The sequence below is a fragment of the Saccoglossus kowalevskii genome, chromosome 2 (assembly GCF_978046115.1).
Source record: "Saccoglossus kowalevskii chromosome 2, keSacKowa6.1, whole genome shotgun sequence".
NCBI lineage: Eukaryota > Metazoa > Hemichordata > Enteropneusta > Harrimaniidae > Saccoglossus > Saccoglossus kowalevskii.
The window spans coordinates 16,031,999-16,057,408 of NC_140642.1; the positions used below are offsets into that span (position 1 = coordinate 16,031,999).

The 25,410-nt window shown below is 35.4% G+C and overlaps 1 protein-coding gene across 2 annotated transcripts; it reads right to left on the reverse strand.

The window, feature by feature from the left end:
- Window positions 1-555: 555 nt before the first annotated feature.
- LOC100374754 (nuclear pore complex protein Nup133-like) lies at window positions 556-25,265 on the reverse strand. Of its 2 annotated transcripts, XM_006811470.3 has the most exons (35): window positions 25,109-25,265; window positions 23,691-23,818; window positions 22,200-22,303; window positions 19,577-19,801; window positions 19,228-19,299; window positions 18,679-18,777; window positions 17,838-17,966; window positions 17,501-17,557; window positions 16,732-16,796; window positions 16,255-16,325; window positions 16,015-16,094; window positions 15,433-15,535; window positions 14,795-14,863; window positions 14,447-14,528; window positions 14,248-14,290; window positions 13,744-13,860; window positions 13,093-13,252; window positions 12,652-12,761; window positions 12,210-12,316; window positions 11,431-11,533; window positions 10,973-11,092; window positions 10,539-10,638; window positions 7,820-7,863; window positions 7,215-7,431; window positions 6,069-6,202; window positions 5,228-5,267; window positions 4,903-5,027; window positions 4,562-4,621; window positions 4,351-4,417; window positions 3,475-3,536; window positions 3,268-3,324; window positions 2,933-3,013; window positions 2,589-2,650; window positions 2,358-2,443; window positions 556-1,512 (listed from the first exon to the last, which is right to left on the reverse strand). In XM_006811470.3, the coding sequence occupies exons 1-35, from the start codon at window positions 25,237-25,239 to the stop codon at window positions 1,376-1,378; spliced, it is 3,447 nt and encodes a 1,148-aa protein (XP_006811533.1). In that variant the 5' UTR covers window positions 25,240-25,265; the 3' UTR covers window positions 556-1,375. The 2 variants fall into 2 exon arrangements, with proteins under 2 accessions (XP_006811533.1, XP_085348190.1); XM_085492064.1 differs by lacking the exons at window positions 556-1,512; window positions 2,358-2,443; window positions 2,589-2,650; window positions 2,933-3,013; window positions 3,268-3,324 and adding an exon at window positions 3,113-3,213.
- Window positions 25,266-25,410: the final 145 nt, after the last annotated feature.

Genomic DNA, 25,410 nt, shown 5'->3' on the forward strand with positions numbered 1-25,410 from the left:
CACTTGTATATATAGAGCTATGCACATCCACACTTGTATTCATATGGAAGCACTGAACATCCGCACTTGTATCCATATGGCGACTGTAAACACCCACACTTGTATTCATATGAAGGCTGTAAACATTCACACTTGTATTCATATGCAGGCTCTAAATACCTACACCTGTATTCATCCCGAGGGTATGAACATTCACACTTGTATTCATATGGAAGCACTGAACATCCGCACTTGTATCCATATGGCGACTGTAAACACCCACACTTGTATTCATATGAAGGCTGTAAACATTCACACTTGTATTCATATACAGGCTCTAAATACCTACACCTGTATTTATACTGAGGTTATGAACATCCACACTTGTATTCATATGGAGACTGAACATCCACACTTGTATTTATATGGAAGCACTGAACATTCACACTAGTATTCATATGAAGGATGTAAACACCCACACCTTTACTCATATGCAAACTCTAAATACCTACACTGGTATATATAGAGATTATGAACATCCACACTTGTAGTCATATGGAGACTGAACATCCACACTTGTATTTATATGGAAGCAGTGAACATCCACACTTGTATTCAAATGCTCTAAACTGTACAGAAAATGAGAATCTGAAACACTACCAGCAGCATGTCAATAACTTCACGAAACACGAAAGGTTTGAAATGTTGAATAGGTTTCATACATACAATTTTGCTGTGCCCTCAGTTTGCGTATCATTTATTAATGTTCCGCTAGCTCAAATAGAGCTATTTATTATGTTTACATGATTTTTCTCATTTTTTTACTCAAGTATTATGTTTAATTCAATTGTTTCTGGTGGAAATAAATAAACAATTCAAAAATACACTATGTTCTGGTATAGTTTTTTTTTAATTGTTTAAAGACGGTATAAACAGTGTTATGTCTTTTTTTTATTACAAAGATTTCCATTTTGTACAAGATATAACTCCTCAATTGGGAAAAAACTAAATTTTTAGCTAGCTCACAAGTTTGTGTTGTATGTATATATACATGAAGCTTAATTGCGCATTGATCATGTCAACTACATCAACTCTTGCTAAATACATCCATCTCTGTGTGGTTCAATCAATATACAGTTTCCTGTCATCCTGTTTATATTCTGTCATTGGGAATTTGGTTGCATGGCAACAACATCAAAAGCAAAGATCTCCCTCAGCGACATATCACCACACCATATAGGCATTCTTTTGGCAGTATTTCAAGTTTGAACATAACATCCTTAGGTTGACAGTATTTCTGACAGCTTGATAGTACAGATGGATAACCATCTTCACAAGTATTGATGGTAGCAGCAAAACATCAAGGGAGCACTTGTCTCCAGACAATGATAGATGTTCAGGTTACCACACGTTCTATTTGTTCATATCCTGCTCTTATAAGATATTGGAAATGTGAGCTGTCTCTGAGATCACCAAGTTCATCAGACGACAGCAATGTGTCAATGTCAGGTAGATACTCATGTAGATCCAGTCCTGTTGTGAAACCATACAGATAGTATTATTATACTATTGTACATTGTAACACATTACATTCAATTTGTGTTGGGTATATTGAGTTGCTTTGCTTTGTTCAAGTTGGTTATTTGGTTTATAATATTATAATACTATGAGGTTATTACGAGGTTACCTCAAAGTATGTACAAAGACAGTACAGCGAGAGTATCGAACGACGTGCAGCATCTTATTTTTATACATCTTTTCCTTCCAAAGATACATCATGAGAATGCAGAAATCCAAAAAGTTTGGAACAGAATCAGCGAAATTCTTTGTGTGGAGTTGCAGCCATGTTTGTTTTTCTTATTAGAGGACACTTACGCATGTAATTATTCCATATTTGGAATTCGCATTTTCTTATCTGGTAAGATGGAAATACCCTGTAAAATACCGCAAAATTACGGCACATTGTAACTTATGGAGTTACGGTGACAGATGTATAATAATAATGAGTACTAGCATGTGATCACATTATCTGCATGTGATGTGTTAACCAATGCATATTTGAATCACCCAACTAACAGGGTATTGCCCTTGGCCTAGACCATGGATTTTGGAGAGACTCTGGGCAAATCAACATATGCTGTTGCCCTTATTGCCAGTAAATATATCCAAGTTGGATTATGGAGGTCAAAGTTATATTTTGCCAGGAATGTTTTGTTTTTGTATGTCAGCAAGATAAAGTTGTGGATAAATTTTCATTAAATTGTTAGGGTGAGTTGCTATTGAGACAAAGACTAATTGATTAGAATTAGGGAGAGATCTTGATATCTGAATATTGAAAAAATAATTTGTTAACAATTGTGTCCATCTATTCCACCTACCCTGGTCATAAGCCAGTCCTAGTGTCCGAAAGAAGATGGTATGTTCACAGGAAGCTAAGGGTTCGGGTCCCTGGATCTGAGTCCAACTGGGAAAATAAAAAAAGTTTAACTGTTAAAGTAACTGATTTATAATTTGTCCCAGACTAAGGGAATAGAATACAGCAGTATTACACCAACACTAGAATTATCTGCATACATGTAGTATTTTAAGCAATAGTGAAAGTTTCTTACTTGTCTTTCTTGATTGATTGACACCATATATGAAGCTTCAATTCTTCATACTCAGCATCCTCCTTTAAATAAATAAATCAAACTTACAAGAATTTATGTTGTTGCTGTCATTGTTGTTGTGAGCAGTAATTGTCTTGTTTTGGGGAGGTAGATTTTCCAGCCAGACATTAAAAGAGTTTGATATATGTACATTATACAAGTGGATTTCAGGGGAATTTTTTCTGAATATTTAATAAATTTTCACACAAATACCACAGTAATGTTAGCTGATAAAACCTGACAAGTATCTGCATTTTAATGATACTGCCATCTTACTTTGATCATATATATTATTTCTCACCTACCTTGGAAACGTAGGAAAGCAAATCAAGAGATTTCTTGAAGTCATATTCATTGGACGAGGAATTGTGTTCACTACAATACAACTGCAACATACGAAAAATAGTTTACAGTCGTTAAAACAGTGAAGTTCCACCGAATCAAATGAATTGTCCACGCTTTGATTATAAACTCTAACACAACAGTTATATATGCAGCATATCGTCCTTTGTTTAGCACTGTGTTGAATATTGTCTTCCATACAAAGCATCATTATTTGTTATTAAACTTGCCGTCACTCCAAATTCTGTTAAATAATGGAAAAGACCAGAAATATGCTAAAACATATCCCTATACCAACCTGAATAAGGTTCATAGCTGAAAATGGTGGCATTGTATCCTGATCTATCTGAAGACTCTGTTTAATTTAAAGAACAAAAACAATATGTGTGTAAGCAAAATGATGTAGTTATGCTATAGTATGCATCTATTTCCTAAGATGTATTTGAACATGATCCATCCAGGCATGTCCAAAATAAGAGATACTAAAAATGTATAATATATTTACATGTAATACATTGACTGGCAAAGCTTCCTGGTGAGCAAGGAGTATTTGTTCATCAATCAAGTCTAGAAAAAGAAAAGAACTAGAAATTTAGAAAAAACAAAAAAGAAGACAATGTGTTTTTTTATTTTTGGTATACACATAAATATGACAATTTTTATGAGCCCCCTTCATTTATTCTATTTGAATGGTGTACACTGTATTACCTGAATCGATTTTAGTGCAGCCATAGTGGTAATGATTGGAAGAATTTTTTTTGGGGTACTGTAAAATATTTTATTTTCGATTGGAATTAATTTTCGCTGAAGGATGATGCAGTGAAAATAAAATCTAGCGAATATACCTGTTTTCCTGCATTTTACATTCAACTTGTCAAAAATCAGTGAAAATAAATTCCAAAAAAAACACCCAAAAAGTCTTTTTTTAGCAAAAATTTATTCCAGCTGAAATAAAGTATTCTACAATATTACAGAAAACAAAATTAGACAATTAACATTATCATGATACTACTCATACTTTTAGGTACCGGTATAAACAAGTTCCATGAGCAATCATATCATATTTAATAGTGCACTCCTCCATGTTTGATGAAAATTCCTAGAGAAAACACTGTTACATATTGGCCACCATCATTAAAATTGATATATACATGTATATCAATGTACATAGCGCATTTGATTTCTGTAGCGCATATGTTTCTGTATATTAGAGGTGTTTCTAGGATCAAAATAAGTAATATGATTCAGTATACAACCAATGCGATTTTTAGTTTTATATGCACTTCCATAATAGAGTAATAGAGTAAGAGCCAATACGGTATACCGGTATGCATTGTAGATGAACTATGTTAATGACATTATTATTGTGTTAATTTTGTACCTTGTATTTCATCTTCTTGTACTTCATCACTTGCCAGGGCAGATAATTTACTCAAACTAATCAATGTCTGCATTACAAAAGAAATGAAATTTGAATCTACCATGTGTTTTGGATAGTCCATGAATGTGTATGAATGAATGTGTACCTTTCCTCTGATAGAAACATATTAACCTCACTGAATCAGTCAAGTCAACTACATATAATACATTACCTTTTTTCGAGAAAACTGTTCTGTCTCTTTGAAGGCCAGCCTTTTCAGTGTATCATGTGCCTGTAAAAACAACATATATTTATTTGTCTATTCATCACTGTTGTATGTCACTAAGTAATGTCATTAATTATTCATAGAGTCATTGGATTTAGACAAGCAAAAATTAAGAATAAAATGAGTGATATGTTTTAGATACAGCTTTTGCAGATCTCAGCTGCAGGCTAACGCCCCCCTTGCAAGACTAGGCAACCTTGAGTTGCAAAAACTGCATCCAGTCCAGTAAAGACTAATATGGCAGACTAGAATATGTGCAGTTCAAATGATAAAGCCAACAAACCTACCTTGCTGTATGAGTTCATCTGAATATCATGCAACCAGCTAAGATGGTCATGGGAATCAAGAAACTGACCAAGCGCTGCTTGTTGATTCCGTGGTAAAGGCTGTGACAGCAACTTACCACGTTTGCCTACAAATATGATGTAATTAACATAATTATTAATACTGTAAATTGTGATTACCGCTAGAAATGTCCAAGATTAGGACAAGAACTGAATGTCACAAAACCACATACTAAAACTTCCAATTTCACAAAATTGTTTGAGAGGATAGAAATTCTTGGTGCTTCATTAGCAAAAATAAAATAAATTCTGTGTTGCATGTTCATACCTTCATCTAAATACCACTTAAAGACGAAATCTGTGAAGCCCTGAAAACACAAGATGAGATAAAAAAAAATTATACAGGTAAAACATTTACAATCACTTGGCATTAAACAACTCTACACATTCATAACTTGTGTATGACAATGATGTCTGCAGTGGCATGTATCATACAACAATTTGATGGCATCATACTAATAAATGATGAGTTATCCTCAAATTAAAAAAAATCTACAGTCACTGAAAGCTTCCCATGTGTGTATTATATATACTATGCAAATATACATTTTACATATACATTCAATCATTTACTAGTATACATAATTTGATAAACAGTGCAAACTTCAAAGACCACACAGTACATTTTCTAACCCCAGGACATCACTAAGTATTTTCGTCATACCTTGTGCATATATATAGTTATTTAAATGGAACTATGCTTACTACAATCAGTATGTTTAGTACAATTAGTACGTTTATTCATATCATTATCATTGCATAGTGTTCATTTTATTTTTATGCAGTTATATATTTTTACCACCATTGCATACATTTTAATGGTTCATGGCCATTTTTAACCTAGTTCTGTGCATTAATTTAATCATTTGTTAGTCAGAGAGAGGCTTCATTAACGGCCAAACAGATGGTTTGGTGCAAACTTTGAATTTAAATACATTGTACAGCATTGTTTCCTGTGTTCCTGTGAATAAAATGGTATTATCCATACCGATATGGTTACATCTGTTACCGCGCAGTACCCCCGGTATTTATCAAGTACCGAGTATCTGTTTGTGGTAAACAAAAAGTCCTCATTCAATTGTACACCTTGCTACATGTATGAACATTACCTTCTCTGCAAACTGATTCATGTATCGTTGTAGTCTCTCTTGGTTATCCGTCTCCTCACATAGTTTCACTAGGATATTGAAATCACAGTATTTTTCAGCAAGTGATGCTGCCCTCTCTAGTTGAGACTGTTCAACTGTAAAGCAGAGTAATAATGTTGTGTGAAGTGATGTGACCAATCTTGCAAAAAGTTGAAAAGCTAGACTAAGAATTCTGTAAATTAGTGGAAGTCTTGTGAAAGTTTGTAGCATTGACAATTTCTCTGGGGTCCGACGAGTGTCAGTCACTTTCTCACATTTTTTCTTCATGAATGTCATAAAATAATGAAGTCACAAATTTTCTAGTGACGAAAATTTGGCAGTTCACAGTATTTTTATATATGAAAGCCTTTGTTGTAAAACAATTACAATTATTTCAACTTGACCACTGAGTTTGCCTTTCAGAACAAAATTTTTTTTTACATGTCTGTATTTAGGAAATTGGTCAAGAGTTTCCACTCATTGTGAATTAATCCAAATATCAAGCAGCCATGTTGTAGAGCAAAGAAGTATTGGTAATAAGCAGGCATAACAATAAAGGTATAGAATGAGATCTATAGACTCTTATTTCTAAAACCTACGACGCAGAACCTCTGAAAACTTTCAGGCTAGAGAGTAAGATGGATGTAGTGATAAGATTACCACCAGTCACAAGTCAGAATATTTATGTGAATGAGAAATCAAGCACCATTGACTTTCAGAAGTAATGTATCATTACTATATTTGTTATACTGTAGAATACTTTATTTTCGCTTGGAATTTATTTTCGCTATTTTTGCTGAAGGGATGATTCCGTGAAAATAAAATCCAGCGAATATACATTTTTTCCTATATTTTACATTAATCTCATCAAAAATCAGTGTAAATAAATTCCAAGCAAAACGCCCCAAAAGCCTTTTCAGCGAAAATAAATTCCAGCGAAAATAAAGTATTAGTGTACATAAGCCCAAAATTGCATTTATTGTCAGCTCATTAAAACATCACTTATTATAACTCACCTCTGTAGTTTACCTGAACACGTGTTACCAATAGAAATACAGTACTAATTGCAAGAGGATATGCTAAACAACACTAGATTTCACACACAAAAACAAAGTTACCAATACTTACCAAATGGTATGATTAATACATATCTCTGCTGCTCATATACATGTTTTAATTCACTGTACTGATCACTGTCTTCACTGTGTTTCTCTTTCACAGATTCCAACTGTGCTAAGTAGCCGTCTAATAGAATATCAGTCAACTCCAATAACTGCTGAAACAGTGTACCCCTCCACTGTACATCCTCCGTCTCATTGATGCCATACTCCAAAACAAGTGAATGCTAGTCAAGGAACATACAGTAATTGCAAGTCATAGGTATAGCAAGTAACTATAGTGAAGCGATATCTCTCAAGCAGTGACAGAGTAGATGAACCAAATGCACAGTCACTGAGTTTAATATCATTCACTTACAAACTAGAATTTCATTTCATTAGGGGCAGGTCATAGACACAGGAGTACAGCAGTATATTATTGATATATCAGGTAAACCAATTGGTCACACAAGCCTTATCATTCACATGTTGTGATCACAAACAAGGAATATGGTTTCTGTAGTAACGACACTCCTAATGGATGGACTAGCACTAAACTTAGAGCAGAGTAGCATCAGCTAGTCTAGAAAATACACCTTATTTATTTATATGAGAATACAACAATCAGAGACTTACCTGTCTGACAAGCAGAGCTCTCATACCTTTGGGACCAGTGGATGCTAAGAAAGCAGTAAATGGAAAAAACAATGTCAGGGGTTAAACTGCGTAAACTGATTTCTGGTCTCGACAAATTATGAATCAACTGTCATACAAGATCAATAATAATTTACAAATTTACACAGTAAAAATTATAAAAATTTATAGCTGATTGAAAAATCTTTATTTATACGTTCATTTCCATCTTCGTCAAAATCAAAACCCTAAAGGTCCAAGTCGGCGTCACTGTAGTCGTCGAACAAAATCCCTACAACTTCTTCCTGAAGTTCGTCGATATCGTCCCACGCAATTTGGACTTAGCACTTTTAATCCACGGATTTCGCAGTCTGTCAGCTTGGCACTTTTCATTCATGTATTATCACAATAAAGAGACAAGAAAAATTGGGTCGCTCTGCTGCGATGGCACACGATGCTTTTGTTTACAGTCTGGCAATCATCTTTGACTTTTATGCATCTGCTTTACTGATTGGCTAAGAATGACATCACTACTCGTATTTCATCATAAAGATCAAATCGTGACATTGCTTTCTTATCAGACTCTACGCTTATCAATCACGGTGAAAGTTATCATTCAGCAAGTTCCGGCGATTGGAATGTCTCACTGTATGGATATCGCGGTGGGCTTGAAATAGGAAGTTTTTTTTTTTATACAACAACAGAAGAATTGTTTTCATGACAGAAATACAATAGCGATGATGAAAGAAGGTAAAAAAGTTGGCGACGACGCTAAAGCCAAACGAGTGCGTCACTTGCTTAGTGACTCTCCTTATATGATTTGCGTGAATCGTTTCTAAAGAAGCACACACCAAACGGCCGGACAATTTTAGGGCCACGGCATATTTCAAAAAAGGAACTTGCGTTTCAGCTTTAATATATATTTTTATAGACCTGCTGACTGTTATGATTTTGAAAAAAAAATCTTGAAAAATAAATGTAAACAAGTCATTGTCAATGACACGTCCCCGTTCCGTTCATATTTGAGTGACATATACATTCAAAGCAGATCATGACCGAAATGCACCTGCATATGTACAACACATTGTGCTAAATCTGAACAAAATCCATCCATGCATGACTGAGATCCGGGTTCTGGAATTGTGAAAATACGTGATTTTGATGCATTTTCGGCCTTAAAATGGCCATCATTCCGCTATTGTTAAGCAGATCAGCAAACAAATGCACATATCTATTTGTGACATGATGTACCATGTGTGTGTGAAGTTTGAACTTGATCAATCCAGACATGTCTTGGATACGGATCCAGAACTGAATTCTTTAACAAAATGGCCGCCAGTCGGCCATTTCGAACTTGATCCGAAAAAAAAAAAGATGTGCATCAAGGTCATATTATGTTTAATGTATGTACCAAATTTGAACAAAATCCATCCATGCATAACTGAGATACGGGTCCGGAATGGTGAAAATGTGCGATTTCAATGCATTTTCGGCCTTAAAGCGGCCCCCATTTGGCTATCGTTAATGAGATCATGAAACAAATGCACATACATATTTGTGACATGATGTACCTTGTGTGTGTGAAGTTTGAACTTGATCAATCCAGACATGTCTCGGATACGGATCCAGAACTGAATTCTTTAAAACAAAATGGCCGCCAGTCGGCTATTTCAAACTTGATCCGAAAAAAAAAATGATGTGCATCAAGGTCCTATTTATGTTTAATGTATGTACCAAATTTGAATGAAATCCGTCCATGCATAACTGAGATCCGGGTCCGGAATGGTGAAAATGTGCGATTTCAATGCATTTTCGGCCTTAAAGCGGCCGCCATTTGGCTATCGTTAATGAGATCATGAAACAAATGCACATACATATTTGTGACATGATGTACCTTGTGTGTGTGAAGTTTGAACTCGATCAATCCAAGCATGTCTCAGATACGGATCCAGAACTGAATTCTTTAAAACAAAATGGCCGCCAGTCGGCCATTTCGAACCCGATCCAAAAAAAAAAATGACGTGCATCAAGGTCCTATTATGTTTAATGTATGTACCAAATTTGAACAAAATCCGTCCATGCATAACTGAGATCCGGGTCCGGAATGGTGAAAATGTGCGATTTTGATGCATTTTCGGCCTTAAAATGGCCGCTATTCGGCTATCGTTAATCGGATCATGAAAAAAATGCATGTGCATATGTCCCATATAATGTGTGATGTATGAGTGAAGTTTGAACTTAATCGGTCCATGCATGTTCGAGATACAGGTGATCACGGACGCACGGACGCACGGACGGACGGACGCACACAGGGCAAAACATAAGTCCCCGTTTTCGGACTGCGTCCGAACGGGGACTAATTAGCAGTGAACGCGCTGTCCTGAAGGCAGAAAGCAAAATACCTATTTTGCTGTCACAGCTATTTCGCGTTCACCCCTTGTTTTACACAATTAACAATTATATTTAAACAATTTTATAAGCATCATAACAGACATCAAGAAAGTCAATTGTTAATACAACCACAGTCATCAAGTAGAAAATAGTTTTTTTGTTATTTTTTGTGTAGAATATTTTTATGACCTCAACTTTATTGTGTCAAAAGTGGGGGTGGGCATTTGCCCCGGCATGGGCTCTTACCCAGATAAGTACGGTATACATGAATTTCCCTTTTACTAAAATCTATAAATCCCATGGCTGAGTTGCAAATGAAATTCATGCTAACCTGTCCAAGGGATGAATTCAAGCTGTGCAATTGATGAATTGGTGGATTGATATACCAGTGCTTTAGATTGTCTGAACTGCCATGCTTCATGTAACATTCCCTGAATACAGAAAACAAAGATGGTTATAACTACAAGTGTGCATTTGTCACTAAGTAGACAATTAAGATCTTATTATTTTCAGAAAATGTCAATAACTTAAGGCTTAACAGCTGTGAGAAAACCTCTGTAGACATTATAGTCACTAATATAATAACAATAACAACCTGTTCCACATTCATCACATAAAACAAATACGCCATCAAACAGAAATGAAATGTGACTATTTAAAATCTGTAAACACCATTTTTTCTTTATCACAAGATATGCTTATTAGATGAGCACACAATCATTGGTGTACATATACCAATGACTGGTAAACTAAAGTACAACTTACCTCTACTATGGTGTTAATGTTGGAAATGAGGGTCAGCTGATCGTGTAATGCCAAGTGAGTATTCAGCATATCTTGTTCATACTCTAACAATGCCTCCACAATTTCATGAATCCTTGATAACTGACAATTACAAGAAAATAAATACAATATTTGTGAGTGAACCTGTGAAACTAAATTTGACATTTCTTAAAAAATATTTTTTGTTTTTTAACATTTGTAATATTTTTATCATAAAAGAGATAAAACTGTCATTTCTACAGGCTCTGGTGTACACACACGGTTTTAATATAAAGGACATACAATACAAATTGGCCGAAATGAATTATTTGTTTCATGATATGCCACCCCAGACAGCTAGACACCATGGTCGAAAATACTGTCTCTTATTGTGATTCTACCAATGACTTAATAATTAAATCTATTGATTGAATGTGCTTGACATGCAGACCAGTACTGACCTCTCTATAGAAAAGATCTTGAGGGGAAAGTCCAGATGGTACATGCGTATCTCCTCTATGCTGTAGTACTTTACGTATTGCAGCATCCACAACATTGGGAAACCTGACAAGACAAAGCAACAGTCAACAAAACTGATATTCAGTGCTTCACAATCAAATAACACCATATGTATGTATACTGGTGAATCAAAACATCAATGTATTTTTTTTTCTTATCATATCTTTATGATGCAGAACTTGCGAACATTGTGTTGTTAAACTTATCCGAGCAATTATTGTTCTGATACGGTTCAAGTTGACAAAGATTTCAAATTTTCATGGCAAAAAAGATTCACACTTTCAAGTGAATGTCACAAGAAATCAATGGCAATGGGATTAAAGGCTTGCTGATGTGTTCTCAGCTGGAATACAGTCAGTGTTGTGACTTTGATCACATCTGATAATAGGGAAATGTGCAGCAGAGTGCAGTTGATAGAAATTTAGATCTATGGAACAGGCTTGATGCTCAGCAAATATAATGCTCTATGGTCAACATTGTCAAACTCAGTGTCTGTGTATGGAGGCAATTGAAAACCTGTTCATGTGACACTCTAGCTGTATTCTGGTGACTTTGATAGAGTAGTTTTCTTAGATGCTGAGAGATATATAATTTTATTATCAGTTATTTTGTTAGTGCCGATGTTTGCATGACATTCCACTAAAAAAACATTCTCTCTTTCATGCAGAAGACACTGGGTTAATTGAGTTGTACCAGTCAAATGTTTCATGGATGTACTTACGAGGTATGGTGTCCCCTTAATGATATCGCCGCTGTGAGTTTCTCAGCATGTTCACATAACAGCTGATGTGTACTCAACTGATGGTCTCTATTCAAAACAACAGTCAGCTACAAAAGAGATCATATTCATGCATTATGGGGAAACCAACACGATGAATTTACAAGATTCTGTCAACATTTATAGATTTTGGCTAATGCAAGTTTGAACTCTGTAAAACGATTCCCTGCTACCAATATATACAATCTTATAATTTGGCATTAGTGAGCTAAAAATTTTACAATGGTGTTCAAAGGTGATAAAAATCCAAAATGAAATGCTCACCTCACTGATACAAAATTTTTCTCTGACTCGTGAAATTCACAATCATTTTTCTTTAAATTAAAACTGTTTATATTAGTAGAAATTGGCAGTGAAAAAATTTGAATTTCTGTACTTCACTTACCTTATCCCAAAGATCTGTGTTTTTCAAAAATGATAGAAAGTAGTCATGTGCTTTCAGCTTGTCTTCTAACTGGTGAAGGAGAATTAAAGAGGTTGTGGAAGAAGCTGCATCTGTAATGAGATGAATGTAGACCACAAATCAACAGTTTTATGTAGTTATGTGGTTGGTCTATCACAATTGAAGTTGGACAAAATAATATAATACACAAGTATTGGTGTATTTTCCGTTAATTTCTTTGTTAAGTTTGGACCTAGATGGAATAATCACAGGTCTTATTCAAAACAACTGCAAGTTTACTTCATGAAAGATCAAAAATTAAACTGTGGTTTAAAAGAGGTTTTCAAATCTTTAGTTTGTGAAATTTTCAAGCCTGATTTGCTTTTTAAAACTTGAAGGTTCTAAAATTTGTGTCACGCATGATTGAGAGAAACTCATTCTTACCATGGGGTACTGATTCCGCCCATCTTGGATCAGATGCAGGGAAATCATCAATTATTTCACGACTTAATGTAGCTACAGTGATGTCAATGGTGGATCCTGCTCCTTCCACGGTTACATCAGAGGACGGGAAGAGATCATTTACGATGGCCTGTGCATGATCCTTCAAGTAATAAAATGAATGTTTAAACAGACATGTCAGTTACATTTCAGAACAAATTCAAGCCCAAATGTGTAATCTTTCTATTAATTCGACCATGAAAAAAAATATCTTGGGGAGTAGCAGAATTATTAAAAGAAAAACAGAAATTATTTTTTGAGTGGTCGAATGATAGGGTATAATTCAAGCAACAGATGTACCACACACAGACCTTGTCAAGTTTTGTAAACAATGCATTAGTTCATTCATGCCACTGTAACAAGCACATGCTGAGAAATAAAAGTTGTAATTTGCAATAAAAATAATAACACATACACTTGCTCAATCATTTTCATTGCCACCGTAAATGGGAAGTAGTCAAAAAACATGGCAAGCCATGACCTCCAAAAACGTACTTGTGTCTCAGTTCAAACGCGTCTTCACTTTGTCACATCATTAGCATATACACAATACCCCCCCGGTTAAGGTACAACCTCCCCCAACATAATACTTACAAGGTTATGTTTACATGCATGTAGAAAAGCAGCTTTTAGTCTCAAGGTGCTATCTTCACTCTGACTCATCTCTTCCACTCTATCAGGTCGTGCCGGAGTACCACCTCCAAAGATTGACTGACAAGGAAAAGAAATTATTGCTAGCTATTAATCGATTTTTTTTTGTATATACCTGTGGCAATTTTTTTTCAATGAATACGAATTTTCACTAATCAGGTTTCGTTCTTGAAAATATGGAAACATGTAATTTTTTTTAATTTTATTGCCCCCTCCTAAAAAAATAGTTCTGCTAATGCAGATGAATGGCACTCTTTTAAAGAGTCAAAAAAATATTAGGAGGAGATATTAGGGACAATAAAAAAGATATTCCAATTATGTAGGGAATTTTGTTTTTTCTTGTCGTGGTTCAATTATTTTGTTTCTTTCTGAAAGCATACGCTAGAAATATTGTATTACATAACACAGCAAAGCGGTACAAACTAATCTTGTGTGCAAGATAAATACCTCAGAAGTGAAACTGGTTTCTGACACAGCAGATATATCAGGGCTGCAGGGTACATTAAAAAGAAGAAAAAAATGAATTAACATCACATCTTCCTTGTGTTCTGATCGCTAGTTTGCTTTGTTGACCATCCACAGAGTCAAAATCAAAGTGTATATTGACTTGTGCATTTAAAAATAAGCTATGAGTATCAATTCTTACCCCAATACTTTAGATTCTTGTCCTTTTAAAGTAACCAGGCCATGATTATTAGAGAAAAATATGGGTATTTTGTCACAGGAACCTGTAGTAAAAACAACCAGCAATCATAATAAAAACACAGACCAAATTTGTTGACGACTGAAGAGATAACATGTACTCCTACTAGAAAAAGTCTAATTTTAGTTCTAGACAAATACTAAACAAACCTACATCAGTCACATTGTAGCAGTATTGTTCAATTACATTATTTACCATCGTTTCAGTCAGTCATTCAAACGATAATGTTTATGTAAATGTTGCTATACTACAGTAAGAATGACTGATTATCCTAATAATGTATAAGCTTACCTGATCCCAAGAGACAATCACCGGGAGATCGGAAATCTATTTTATCATAGGAGGCTTCTTTACCTGCAACTAAAGTGTAAGTTAATTTACATCACATTGATTGAAAGTATACTTTGAATTTACTTTTTTATAATTAGTATGTATATTACAAATATACTGCAGCTCATCTTTAGCATGGAGAACAAGTGACTTTGCAGTCGGTAATGATGTGATGCTTTGTGACGATGTATGTTGCTTTGAATTTACTTTTTTATAATTAGTATGTATATTACAAATATACTGCAGTTCATCTTTAGCATGGAGAACAAGTGACTTTGCAGTCGGTAATGATGTGATGCTTTGTGACGATGTATGTTGCTTTGAATTTACTTTTGTATAATTAGTATGCAAATTACAAATATACTGCAGTTTATCTGTAGCATGCAAGAGTCATGACTAGTATTCATTTGCCATTGATCTGAATAATAACGAATAGTTCTGTAAGAATACACTGAATATTCATTATATGCAATGTATTCAACATCTTATCTTATTCTGTGAATGGCAACAAGACTTGGGAACACAAACAAAGAACTCTATTAATTTGCAATTCAAAAATTAGAACCTAGTAGTGTTCACACCCCAGTATTGATACTTACCTGTTAAACATATAACATAACTACTCGCATACATGTATGCTGTTCTACTGTTATAATCAGATATTAACAGACAATGGCTTAGTAGCTTGTCTTCATTTGATTCCTAGATGAGTCAAACATAGGGTAATAAGGGTAAAGTGAGAAGTTCATCACAACATAATTGTCAAAAGCCTGATGTTTAAATGTGCAAACAAAAATGTGCAAATGATGATCAAGAGAATTTGTGAAATTATGAATATATATACATTATAATTTGACACACTTTAATCATTTGTTGAGTTGTACTGGTTTTAAGAATTGTTTGCATTACTGTAAAATACTTAATTTTAGCTGTAATTAAAAAAAAAATTTTTTTGAGTGTTTTGAATGGAATTTTTTGTCACTGATTGTTGAGTTGAATGTAAATTTGGGAAAAGGGTATATTCGCTGGATTTGATTTTCACCTCAACGAAAATAGTGAAAGTAAATTCAGAGCTAAACTAATGTTTTTTACAGTATATATTTCTATGATATAAAAGAAGTCTAACCACACTATACATAGAATCTATGGTGAGCTAATAGATAATAGTAAACAAGAAATACCTGGTATCGTACTGAGTACTGCAGCAATGAAAATGCTGTTGTATTGCATGGAGCATCATTAGCTGACATGTCAAAAATACCTGCCAAAAAAATGTATCTATTACACCTTTACAGTGAAGGCTGCACCAGTGACATTCATAAATGTAACAGAGAATTTAATGTTGAGTTTAAATCCAAATGTTTCTCATCAAGAGAGAATAGTCAGGTTACAAAGCTACTAGTGAAGTGAATTCAACTCACCAACTGCATAACACATAGTCGGCATAACAGCTCTGGTATCGTAGGCAGCACCCAACACAGCTATACCACCCCTGTAAATTAGTATTAAAATTCTAAATATGATTATCTCAGTGATAAATTCAAGTAAGTTTATGGAGTATAGAACACAATTATAAAGCAATATTATAATAGCATTTTACTGAAAATACTGATGAAAATGACTATTTGCTAAAAGATAGCCATTATTTTTGTCACAAAATAGGCTGGTGATTTCAAAAATGTTTTAAGTCAATATCTTTGAATTTTCAAAATACATGTAGATGAATTTAGTATATTTTCATTAATGAGTTGGCCTCTCTCTCTCTCTACCATATATATGATCCTTACATGCATTATTACATTTGCTATGATTTATTGATCCACAGAACAATAAGCATATGTCAAGTTGTACCCATACAGACTCCATTCACGATTTAATTATTCATAGTCATATCATACCTGACAAGCTGCATATCTAACATCCATACTTTGATTTGGTTAGAGTCTTCAACACCACTAACATCCTAAAATTAAATACATATGTACTGTGTTAAATTGAAACTGTCAGATATTTGTGGATACAACATTCTGAGACACTGACTCACCTGCCTCAAGAATGCCAGTGAAAATACCACTGGTACAAAATTTCATGTACACCATATATACAAAGATTAGGCCTTTGGAAAAATAAGTTTTGGTTTTCATTGACATACCAGAGGTACATTACTTGGGGTTTGCAACTACAGTGACATGATACCAAGATCCTGTTTCGATCTCGCTCTCGCATAAGCATTCCAACTCAGAAAAATGCGAATACGCATGCCCAAGGTAACTGTACTATGCGCGCTGCAAACCCCAAGTAATGTACCTCCGGTCATAGTTATTAGTTCGAAACCTGCACCTCAAACATATTTTTGTTTGCACTACCAATGAAGAGAACAACACATACAGTAGGTTTGTACACAATTTGTTTTGTCAATCCAAATCATGAATGCAAACAAAAGCATTATACAATAAATAAAATAAATAATCTTGTTGTTGTTGTGTTCAATATTCTTAATAGAAAAGAAAATTGAAAAAGAAATTAAAACTGAATCATTTTTCAATTTTTCCTGGGACGAGAAACAAAGCCTTTAATTTTTTGCCTTATTCAGTCACTACTGCCATCTATCAGAGCCGAACGAATAAATGATTATGTAAAGCAAATATGTTTTAAAATGAATCCTACCATTTCTTGAATGAAATGATCTCTCATATATTTCTCAACATGACATTCAAATACAATCTGTAATAAAACAAAAGAAAATTAATAAATACACATGAATGGAAGTCTGCTGTCAAGCTGCATCAATTTACATACGCTCTGAAATTTCATAATCTCGTAGAACATAAACAGAATAATAAATTATTTCAGAAGTGTTCAATTCATAAACAATGTTATTTTAAATTTGTTTATCATCTTTGTCAGTTGAATTTTGTCAAAATTTATAATAAAACAAAAAAGTATTTCAGACATTGCTGAGCGATGGCAGACAACAAAACATGACATTTCTTGCACAAGTCACCTTTTCATTTCCTCCATGGCTTAGCTGCCATTTCTGCACCACGTTACCAATCAACGCATAGAAATATCTGATATCATCTTCATCGTCCTCATCAATTTCATCAACAGATGCCAGGATGCAATGAGCAGCCTAAATAAAACAGTAAATAAATCAGTTCTCTGAAATCTTGGAGGTAAAGGTCAAACAAAGATTAGAGTTAGATTAGAATTACCATTGTTACAAAGGACTCATTTTGAAGATATTCAGGAATAGAATGCTAGTGTATTACTGTGTTCACGTTACAGGATCTCGAAATGTGTCTAAATTTGTAATCCTTTATGTTAGCAAAAGAATTACAACCAGTGTTCTCCACGAGGGGTTTAAAAGGGGCGCAGCGCCCCTCTTTAATTTATTTGCGCCCCTCTTCAATTTGTAGCGCCCCTCTATATATCTTCAGGGCCCTCCTTTGTTTTCGGTGAACAGCTGTTTCATGAGTCCGGGAAGATGTCCTGATGACTTTATTGAGACTTCTTGTTAATTGACAGGTGATAAAACAAAGAACTAAGAGACAGATAGTGGCATTAGGTAACAAGTAGGACAATGGATTGGGTGTCTGGGGAAACACTGGCTGAATAAATAAACAAAAAACAATGGCTAGATGCGTGAAGTGATTGTCACCAGCTAATTATATGCAAATTAGCACCCCTCTTCAAATTTTATTTGTGGAGAACACTGACAACAGTTCAAATTAACAAAGATCCACATCGGGATTCACTCTCATTGATCTGCTATTTGAACCAAACGTGGCAGATGATCTGTAATGTGAATGCCACTTATGATACATTATAAATATGGTACTAACCAACTGTGCAGACTGAGTTCTCTGAGATCCAAAGATGAATGAAGACATTCTAGAAAACATTCCTTTATTAGGACTCAGTTGACGACAGCTCACTGTATTCTGAAAAAAAGAAATATTTCAACCAAAGATTCCACAAGTTGAATGAAAAAAAGAAAACGCACAATAAAAGAACACAAAATTGCTGCAAATAAAAAGAAACTTTTTCTCTAAGGAAACACATGACATGCTAATATTCTGCTTTCAGTCAGAAACATTATTTCTTTCACTCTGTTAACCAGACGTTTAGGATTCACCTGTTTCACGGTACTTATGATACTGATCATGCATACTCACAATGCTATATTCCAATAATTTTCTAATACCATATTATTTCTATTAAAAACACATGATCTATAATGTATAGATCATTGAGGTATGATTTAGTCTTACTACAAACATATGGCTGTAATTACATAAGCAAATGCGCTACTCATGGAGAAAATACAGGTTTGAAAAAAGTGGTAGTCATAATATATTGATGATGTACATTGCAAAAGTAAGTATCCATACCTGCATTCCAGAGCTAGCTGGTGACAGTATGAGAAGTTGATTGGTAGTTGTAGCCAAGATATAACCATAGGGCTGTAAAAAAAGACTGATACATTGTATATGAAGGATAGCAGAAAACAGAGAGCAAATGTACAAGAAATGCATTCTAAAACGATGGGACATGATATACTCTGCTACTATCTGGGGGTTCAGACAAACAAGGGTATTTGTATCTGTTATAAAATAAGTGAGATGTAATTGCACAAAAGAGTCAATCTTGAACTTCATATTTTGTAAATTAACCGACAATCAATAATAATGGTGACAGACTAACAAATTATTGTGACCACTGTAAGCAGACTCCCATTACCTGTACAGCAGTAAGACAGAAACATTCTTCTCCATTTAGATCAGCACTTGTTTCCACAAATGCCCCCTCGTTGGTCAGACTAGGCCAATATCGAATGATTCCATCTGGTGACACCGCCATAACACTGACACTGGAACCGCCATCACTTGATGGTATTACACTCACTAGATCACACTTGTGGGAGAGATCACTGGGTGGCAATGGCAGTTCTTTACACAATGTGGACTACAACGAAATTGGACAAATCATTGACAGTTTTTGCAATGAGGCAATGAGACAAGATTAATTTGTTGAACAAGATCTGATAACAATACATCAGTGTCCATATTTGGGCAATAGCTGACCTAACTACATGTACGTTGCGTTGCATTCACAGTCAGCTGGTGTACAAGTGATAGTAAAATAAATGCATGTTTACTATATGGGGGCCACCATCTTAAATATGGCATGAAACAAAATAAAGAGACAAGTTGTGAAACGCATTTTCCTTACAAATCAGGGGGAAAAAATACCAATCTTTCACAGCCAATGAACCATTGGGGTAATATTAAGCCAACTAACCATTTTTGTGTGGAAAAATCCCTTGCATAAGAACACCTAATTACACGAAGAACATAGAACATTTTCCAGGGGTATTTGAAAACAAAATTGTCATCTAACTGTAAGGCCAACGTTGATAGGGTTCTGAGTTAGAATGACAATTTTGACTGCGATTGCATTGCAAGATCTAAATACTCTTAGGGAAGAGTAGGAAATCAAACGGGCGGTGCACCGCGGTCATTACCTCGGTGTACCGCAGAACGCCGAGAAGAGCCGCGGACTGCTTATAATTAGGGGCCTCTACCGCTGTACAAGTCACAACCGCGGTCCTCGGTAATGTGTGAAATACGTACTTAACAGTTTCTTTGTTATTCCCCCCGAGTCATTGTTTTAAAATCCGATGCTGTAAATGAATACGATATGTGCGCTTGTTTAGTATTTAGTACATGTATTTAGCGTCAATTTCCAAAGTGATGCACACTGGAATAAAGTCTACAATTGAAAAGAGGACGATTTACAAAGTTTCAGCGTATCCAAGCCGTATCCTGGTTCTTGATTGATTTGGCAGTATCATGTTCACCATTTGTGTCACACTCCAGAAAAAATGGCCAGCAAACGAGAAACGGGCGAACTAATCAAAACAGGTCAGGCTGTCTGCATTGCACTGACAATGACATGATTATTTTCTGTTTCGTTTCATAAATCTTGCCTTGTGCATGTATTCTTGGTTGACAGAATCTTCTTTAAACAAAAGACGATATTTTTCTGTTACATGTTCATGTTCCATGGTACTCGTGAGTGTGAAAGGCATTTTGAATGAATAATTATTGACTTTATGATACCGAACGATAACGCCAGCTGGCTCGATTAGAATTTCATTCGTGAACCGCTGAGGTTATTGCCCGTTACTGTGCCAACCGCACGTAGTTCAAAAGCACCTGACGTTGTTTGTTTTTTTTCACTCGAAATGTAAGCGATCGAATACTCTGCGTTCAAAGTACGCTGCCCTGAGTTTGAAATTACAGTAAATTGTAACGCATGGATTTTATTTACATGAAATTTAGTTTATTTCAAAATGATATAGATGTCAAACCATAATTATTATTATTTGAAATGTTGTTTCTTGACTTGACTTTTCTGGCTTTAATGTTTTGTGTGTGCGTGTTTGTTTACAATATCATTATCAACAACAGTTATTCAGTGGCCCCGTCTCTGAGGCAGTAAGTCGCGGTTTCGACTAAGTCGTGTAGTTATAAATTATACAAATTATACGAAAGCAACGCAATTTCAAGTCGACAATGTTGAAATATTCACAACCCGTATGTAAACAACGGAAAATAAGTTTGCGTAATTATTACAAAGGCAACGCATTATCAAGTCGACAAAGTTTAAATATTCACAGCCAGTACGTAAACAATGGAAAATAAGTTTGCATAATTACGTCGGCAATGGTGAAATATTCACAGCCAGTACGATTATATTGGTATACGCGAAACATTAATCTTTTAAAATAAATCCTGAGACCATACAGCGGCGGCAAGTAACCTTTAGTTTCCCAGTCTATTGTGTCCATTCATAGTCTTAACAATAGGGTGTAAATTGCCACACGAGCCTACCGCACACGACCGCGGTAAACCGGGGTCATGGAATCTATGCATAAATTTGCATAAAATGCGGTCGACCAGCGAGCACCCACCACCACCACGGTAATGACCGCGGTTAACCGCAAGTTTGATTTCCTACTCTTCCCTTATGTTGGTCCATGTATCTTGCACACAATAAAACTACAATAAGTTCTCTATATTGCAATCATGTACATAGGTGAGTATACATCGTACATATTACACAGAAATATATCAAGAAAACATTGTTGTAACAAATTTACAAAACTATTTTCAATATGGGTAATTTGTAACTCTAAACTAATTTCAGACATGTCAAACTGAGATTACATGAAAGAATGAATAGAGAGAGATGAATAATCATCATAATAATGTTGTATGCAGCTCCCAGATTGTTGAAACAAGCTAAATACAGTTTAATATAGACAACAGGCACTGCAAGATGCTAGGTATAAACTCACCCTAACAACATGGGTTTGCTTGTATCTCCAGGCAAATAACCTTCTTCCACATACCAACCACGCCCATCCATTTGGATCTATCTTTACACTAGTCTCTGTGGTGCCTATCAATGTCAGAGTAAATGTATATGTATGTATTCATTCAACACATGTCTTGCACTCTTGAAATCTGAGTACACTGTGCTAAGTTATACTGTAGAAGTCATTTTTGCAGTTTAAATTTTGCAAAACAACCATTTCAAGTCATTTGCATGTTTTTGTAAACAATGATAATGTATTTTAATTTCATTTGAGCAATGTTTGGATATACTTCTGAGCCATCTCCTGTAGGGCATGGATAGAGGGACTGTCTGAGCCATCTCTTGTAGGGCATGGATAGAGGGACTGTCTGAGCCATCTCCTGTAGGGCATGGATAGAGGGACTGTCTGAGCCATCTCTTGTAGGGCATGGATAGAGGGACTGTCTGAGCCATCTCCTGTAGGACATGGATAGAGGGACTGTCTGAGCCATCTCCTGTAGGGCATGGATAGAGGGACTGTCTGAGCCATCTCCTGTAGGGCATGGATAGAGGGACTGTCTGAGCCATCTCCTGTAGGGCATGGATAGAGGGACTGTCTGAGCCATCTCTTGTAGGGCATGGATAGAGGGACTGTCTGAGCCATCTCTTGTAGGGCATGGATAGAGGGACTGTCTGAGCCATCTCTTGTAGGGCATGGATAGAGGGACTGTCTGAGCCATCTCTTGTAGGGCATGGATAGGGGGGACTGTCTGAGCCATCTCCTGTAGGGCATGGATAGAGGGACTGTCTGAGCCATCTCCTGTAGGGCATGGATAGAGGGACTGTCTGAGCCATCTCCTGTAGGGCATGGATAGAGGGACTGTCTGAGCCATCTCCTGTAGGGCATGGATAGAGGGGTCGTCTGAGCCATCTCCTGTAGGGCATGGATAGAGGGACTGTCTGAGCCATCTCCTGTAGGGCATGGATAGAGGGGTCGTCTGAGCCATCTCCTGTAGGGCATGGATAGAGGGATTGTCTGAGCCATCTCTTGTAGGGCATGGATAGGGGGGACTGTGTTCCATTCAGTTTGCAACTGTCATTGACACAATGATTAGTGGTAATATAAGAATGAACATTAAAATTGGTGTGTTCAATTAACTGAAATCTTTGATACGTTGTCATTTTCATAACAATGGTCGACACTAATCAGATGTACACGTAGTAGTGTACTGATCAAAAATACAGGCAAACAAAGTACTCATGAATTGTTTTTCTGCGAACTAAGTGAAAATAAGGTTGCAAAAATATTTTTCAGTTATACAGTCATTGTAATGTACTGAAAACTATTGTCTTATTACCGGTACATAACAAATTGCTCTACATGCAATAAGTGTTGTTTCCTTTCTTTTAGAATTCTAAGGTGATGGAAATGTTGCCGTTTTATTGTTTGGAACAATATGGCGGTGACAGTAAACCACTTTATAGTACTTACGATCTGCCAAAGTTAACGCTTCTGTGATGAGTACAGGCAATGATGCTCCATAAATCTCAACCACGTATTGTGAGGATTCCTCTACTATCTGTGATGTGTGTAGCAATGACTTGTTGATGGCAGGACTCCTACAACAAATTGAATCAGTAAAGACGACTGGATTTATGATGTATATAATATTTAATAGAGCATATCTCCAATAGAAGAGAATCTAAACCAAAAACGGTATTTATTGTGTACTAGATAATCACTATGAATAAAAAAGCAACACATCCAGCAATATTACAATATAGCTCACTGGTACGCTAAGATATTAGCTTACCATCACAAACTGTTATATTCAAACTAGTTTACAGCCAATGTGATTTATTTTTTATTTTTTTGTCATTTTATGCGAAGTCTATACACAGACACTGACATGTATTGCAACAGACAATGTCCTAGTACCAATCCAGTGATGTGGAAAGTGATGTTGGTAGCCAGATAAAATGACCACATTATTTGAATAATGCATTGGCTATTTTTTGAGTTCTGGGTAAATCAAGGAAATACTCGTTGTTACGGCCTGATTGGCTAAAAATGAGAATGCGCACTTGATTTACCCAGAACTCTGTGCAAATCCCCCTTGAATCTGGCTGCTGGCCATTTTTGTTCATGAAATCATCGGATATCATTAGAAAACGCGGGATTTGTGCAGTTTTGAATAAAACCAAGTTAGCGATTATGAACAGTGGTTATTAACGTAACACCTGATTCCCTCTAAAAATTTTGTTTCGGATTTTAAGGTAAGAAATCAAAATTTGAAACCGACAGGGTGTCGATTTACTAGGTGCTGTGCTTCACAACTTGTTTATTTATATACGTATAGCGGATGATTTTTTTTTTAAAATTAGTATTTAGTGATTTTCAGCCCCCAAGTGACTGTGCGAAAAACCCATTTTCTGATGGTATGAACTCAAAATACGTATGACAAACACGACATATGATCTTCACTTTGGCTAAAACCTTTTTACTATTAACAAAGAAACGACCAAAACAACAATTACAAACTGTTACATTTCAACTATCAACATGGCTATTTTGTTCACAAAACAGTGGGCTCTATTGCAATGTCGCTGGCTGGGTTGCTTTTTCGTTCACAATCAGTGTTCACAATCAACTACAGAAGTATAAATTTTATATTAGATGATAAACATATTAAGGCCAAAATAAGTAATAAAAAAATCAAGTAATCTATTTCATGATAACCATGAAAAATACAATAAATAAAATAAATAAAATAAATAAAATAAATAAATAAAATAAATAAATAAATAAATAAATAAAAGTGATTTGTGACCAAATCACCAAATTTGTGGCCGGAAGCAGTTAATACGGAGTGTCAAACGTGAAACTAGACGGACAGACAAAACACGAACCTTGAAGCAAATGGAGTTCTTTTTCCAGTTGAGAAAATGCCAACACTTCTGCGACCAGACGATGATGATTTTGAACTTCTTGTTGCTGCAAAGGGGGAATAAATAGACCGAGATGCACGTGGGGTAAACATTTCTTTTCCTGTAAAGTCGATCTTAGCGCCAGAGACGATGACCTTTAACCTACCCAGAATGCAATACCAAAACAGGGGGTGCCTAGTTTTGAACATTTTGTTTCGATTTGTTATATCTACTATACTTACAAATGATTCCGTTGATTTAAATTCTAGGTAAATTACGGTCAA

Coding starts and splice junctions, on each gene's coding strand:
- LOC100374754 (XM_006811470.3), bottom strand. CDS start 25,239: ATGTTTACCCCACGTGCATCTCGGTCTATTTATTCCCCCTTTGCAGCA. Junction 16,797..17,500: donor ATCATTTCATTCAAGAAATG/GTAGGATTCATT, acceptor ATTTAATTTTAG/GATGTTAGTGGTGTTGAAGA. Junction 1,513..2,357: donor AGGACTGGCTTATGACCAGG/GTAGGTGGAATA, acceptor GTTTCACAACAG/GACTGGATCTACATGAGTAT.